Below are 4,834 nucleotides of genomic sequence, written 5' to 3'. Positions count from 1 at the left end.
ACAATAATGAAGCTGTTTTTCAAAAGCCCTCTAAAGATATTGAGACTACACTGTTGCATTGCACGTAAGAATAAAAACATGCTAGAAAGTTGTTCGAAATTAAACTAGGCGGAGTATCGCGAACAAGCCTTTTCATTGATTGAAAAAGTTCATGGTTATTTATAGATGAAAGTTCTTCGCCATCGCTTACTCGGGCTTGATATCTTCCAAATTTTCCACGGGCCTATGTTTATTCAGGCATTCGCACTGGCACTGTTATTGCTTCCTATAGCAGAATTCTCATCCGTCGGGAATGCCACCCAAATCTTTGTTATACTTTTCGAATTTTGCGTTGCAGGCTCGACAGCAGTCAAACTGGTACAATTCAAGCCACTGACACTTGTAAGGAGGCTTGGCGAACACAACAGTAGACGCTAAAATACAGTCCGCTGCGTCATCGTCGAACTCAAATTTGCGAAAGTTATCAGCCTCCTGTTAGGAAAAAAAAACGAGCAGTCGTGATAAGGTATGGCAAGACCACTCTTACAGTGAGGTTAGACCATAGAGCCTTGGAGTGCATTGAAAAAGATCCGTATTACTTAAAACCAAAGCAGAGGACTCAGAAATTAAACAAAGACGAGAAATCCTTAACGTCAGAAATCTCTTGACTTTGATTTTTTTCACAATCTCCCTCACAGACAGCTAAGCATCGGGTAGACTCGTCATGTTTTGTCAGCAACTTTGGGCGGGGTTCATCTAGTAGCTGCAGGCTCGTTGTCTTGGGTAAAAGGTGTCGGTGCTCGGGACGAAAGAAACGCTTCACATGTTCTTCAGTGTTGAATGCGTATGCGCTAACGCAAAAAACAGCTAGCGAAAACGAAGCGAGAAAAATGGAAACCTTTACGATTAAAGCGAGTGTAAACGAACTAAAAAAGGTTTGACTTCCAGTAAAGGTTTCTACCACTGAGGCCAATGCTTTATTCAACAGATCTTTTATATCGCTAAACAGGAACTAAGACCGATATTTTGTTATGGAGCAGGCCTATTGATATGTCATGTTCGTCATTGAGTGGGTTTTGTATGCTTTATCAGTCTGTAATGCGTAAAATGTACCGTTGTTTGCTCAGATAATGAAATATTTACCCGTGAATCGTGTTTTGGAAAGAAGATCAGTTGGACAAAGTTCTTAAAAACTGCCAGAAAAAGTTTTTTGGTTAATTCTACGGTACTGGGTCTTGTGTTATCGAAACATACAATTTCTTTTTCTTTTCTTTTTTTCTTTTTTTTTTTAAATTATGCTTTATCAGTCATGCGTAATAGGTGCCGTTGTTAGGTCAGATATATATTTTCTCGCGAATCGGCCCAAGGGTCAAAGGTTAGGTTGGCAATCCTTTAAAACTGTAACAAAACTTTTTTCGGTTACTTGAACAATAATTGGTGTTGTTTTATCAAAACATACGAGTTCGCCCCGTTTTTGTTGTTTAAGTGATTGTGCAATTTTCATTCCTCCACGCTCTTTGAGTACAAAAATATGGCCATTAAATTATCTAGTGATGTATGTAAGTAAACCACAAGACTGAATTAATCGACTTTAATCAACGAATACTTAATCAGAAACTTCTAACTGTGACAGAATAAAACGGGGCAGCCACGCTTAGTAAAGCAACCCAACGAGTACATAGCGAGTACAAGTTTCGACATGTTTTTTAACTGTTTCTTATGTTTTTTAAAAAACATAACATGTTTTTTAACTGTTTCTGCGCATGTGCCGAACGCACACCACAGGTTAGTAACATTGCGGTCTAGACTACTAGTCACCAGATTCCACAACATGAAAGACATCATTATCATTTAAAAATTGTATTCCATGTTCACCCAAAACATGAAAAAATTCCGTCACAGCACGTCAATAGTTTTATTTTCGCCGGAAAGACCTTTATACCGCGTACACGCACTCTCTTCCTTTTTGTGAATACCTTGATTAAATTCTGCAATTAATTGTTTTGTTGTCAGGCCAACCCTAGCAAAAGACATCGACCGAACGATATTCGATGGCGAATGAGCCTGAACGACGCTGCGCTGCAGCTTTACAGTGCAGTATTTTTTTTTATGCATCGGCGGAGAAGCTACGAAATCAGCTGCGTCGTTATTCATGTCGTACGTGGGTATTTCATGCCCGGAAAAACTTTTAAAATTAGAGACCTAACGTTTAATGAAGATTTCTAATTTTTTCAGTTTTATCAACTAACAACTATAATTCCGGTGCTATATTTTGTGGAGTCAATTAAAGCGAATGACGAATCTCGAAGCACCGCATCATTACATATTCTGAGAGTCACGTGCTCTTGAGTAAGGTCTAGCTCGGTAGTCGATCAAAGCTTGACCCAAACGTATTCATTCAAGCATAGATCGAGACAAAGTTTAAAGACCTTTTTGGTTGAGAACGCTCAGGCTATTTGTCCGAAATCAGTTAAAGGTTAATCCAAAATAAATAAAATAGACTGAGAGAAGTTTAATAACTTTTATATCTTGTGACGGTGAAGTACCTTTAAAATGTATCTATCACGCTTTGTGGTCGAGAATTGAATGCTCAATGTCTGAGCCCTACCCGTTTCTATGGCAACTGATTCCTCGGCTGGTCAACTCGTCCCGTCAAAAGACAAAGTTAGGATAGTCAAGGCTCTTTTGAAGACTGTCACCGGAGACCATTTTTCCCCTCAAATTCACCAGTTGACTCGTATGTGTAATCAAATGGCGACAAGTGAAATTAGGAAATAATTTCACTTGCGTTTTGTCAAAACTCTGATAATTTCCCGAGCCTTTAGGCGAGGGAAATTATCAGAATTTTAACAAGACGCAAGTGAAATTATTTCTTAACTTCAAGAGAAAACCATTTTATTACCTTTAAATATCGACGTGGGTGACAAATTACGTCTTGTTTACACACGGAGGCGTAAAATCGCTCGAGTACTTTATGCAACTGCTCGGGAAGAATCATCTCCAGGTTTTTCTCAAGGCTATTTTCGTCACACCACTTCTCAAAAACTCGCACCCAGTTAATTGTGCTCTTTCGCGTATTGAAATTTTTGGCCGCTTCTTTTAATTTCGTAACTTCTTCAAGGGTCACCGTCTTAAATCTCGACGCCATCTTGGCTCTGATCGAGATACAAGAGATGTTACCATGGCAATTCTGTAATTTCACATGTGAAATTAAAAATTAACGCTGAGATTTCGCGTCAAAATTAAGGAGTAATTTGTAACCTATGATATTATAAGAGATATGCCTTATCAATAAAGATATATCATGGCAATAAAGAGAATATAGATTTCTTCTTACAATACTTAATCAGTTCAGTCTTTTCTACTTCCGTCAAAACAAGCATTTTGCAGGCCGAGCAGAAAACCGTGGCTTATGAAGGCTGGACTTATAATCCGGTGCTCCGGGTTTAAGTTCTCCACTCTGCCCCTCTCTGAATTTGTTCTCGGTTGCCCTTAGCCTCGGCTGAGCTCTATAAATAGCCCATTGGTCTGCCTCCTGCCAGTGGGGATTATCAAGCACTTAGGCCTAGTTTATACGTCGCGCTACAGTCGAATTTAATTCAGACGAATTTAATTCAAGGTCCCACAATTAATTAAATGCGACGATAGCCCGACGTCTAAAACGAATTAAATTCGTCTGGTAAATTAAATTCGTCCTTGACGTTTTATTCGTCTTGGTAAGACGGATAAAATATCGATAACGCGTCTTCAGTGTTTTAAACGTCGCACTAGCGTCGCGTCGAATGAAATGCATACATTTTCTTAATGTATTTCAACCGCGCCATGTTTGTTTCCAAGTGACACCTCTGACCAGAGGCATTGCATTTGGGAAGAGAACTAAATTCGATCGTATTGATTTCGACGCATAAAACCCCGCCAAGATTTTCGTCGACGGAACGACGAATTTAATGGACTTTAAATTCATCTGAATTAAATTCGACTGTAACGTGACGTATAAACTAGGCCTTAGTTAGTCGACATTGTGGCTGAAAAGCCCCTATGGGGGAACATCAAAGGCTACCAGCTTTTTAGGCGCGATCGTGTCGGCTGGCAACATGGAGGTGTGTGTATGTACGTTAAAGATTCGATCCAGTGCAAGGTTCTATCTGATTTTCATCATGAGGATCATGAAGCTCTCTGGGCCGACCTCAGGCCCATCCGATTACCGCGTGGATTCTCCAACATTATCGTGGGCGTGGTGTATCAACCCCCAGACGCCAACGACTCCGCTATGAGGGATTATTTTGTAACATCCTTAATGTCTCTTGAGGCTAAATGTTCTAACTGTGCAATTATTTTGGCTGGCGACTTTAACCGGTCGCTCCTTCCTATGGTCCAATCTGCTGTTAAGGCCTTCCACCTCAAGTCTACTGTCTCATTTCCTACTAGAGGTAATAATACTCTGGATCAAATTTTCACCAACTTCCCGAATTTTTCTCTGCTCCATGTAGCCTTCCTCCGTTTGGTCTATCTGACCACCTGTCTGTGTATATGAGGCCGGGAATCAGGGAGACGCCCTCAAAATCTAAATGCAAGATCATCCTCTCCAGAGACAAAAGACCCAGTGAAAGAGCCAGTGTGGGCAGATTTTTTCTTCAAGTGCCTTGGTCTGATCTTCTCTCACCTGATCTGTCATGCGAACTTAAGCTTAGAACTCTCACTGACATTATTAACCTTGGGCTGGACGCAATCATGCCCGGGCGTTCTACAAAGGTGTACGAAACTGACCGGCCTTGGTTTTCGGTACATCTCAAACATCTAATTGCCCGTCTTCAGAAGGCATTCGCATCCGGGAACCAGTACCTATTTAAGATCT

The 4,834-nt window shown here is 40.5% G+C and overlaps 1 protein-coding gene across 1 annotated transcript; it reads right to left on the bottom strand.

Moving 5' to 3' along the window:
• On the bottom strand, nt 1-4,654 carry LOC148738091 (uncharacterized). The gene is given in 3 exon segments (XM_088749386.1): nt 1-471; nt 632-991; nt 4,643-4,654. Coding segments are annotated over 3 exon segments (657 nt in total). The 3' UTR covers nt 1-186.
• Between the last annotated feature and the right edge of the window lie 180 nt (nt 4,655-4,834).

Source organism: Stylophora pistillata, chromosome 2 (assembly GCF_964205215.1).
Source record: "Stylophora pistillata chromosome 2, jaStyPist1.2, whole genome shotgun sequence".
Taxonomy (NCBI): Eukaryota; Metazoa; Cnidaria; class Anthozoa; order Scleractinia; family Pocilloporidae; genus Stylophora; species Stylophora pistillata.
The sequence above is the reverse complement of the archived record's forward strand: the minus strand, read 5'-3'. Positions and strand labels throughout refer to the sequence as shown.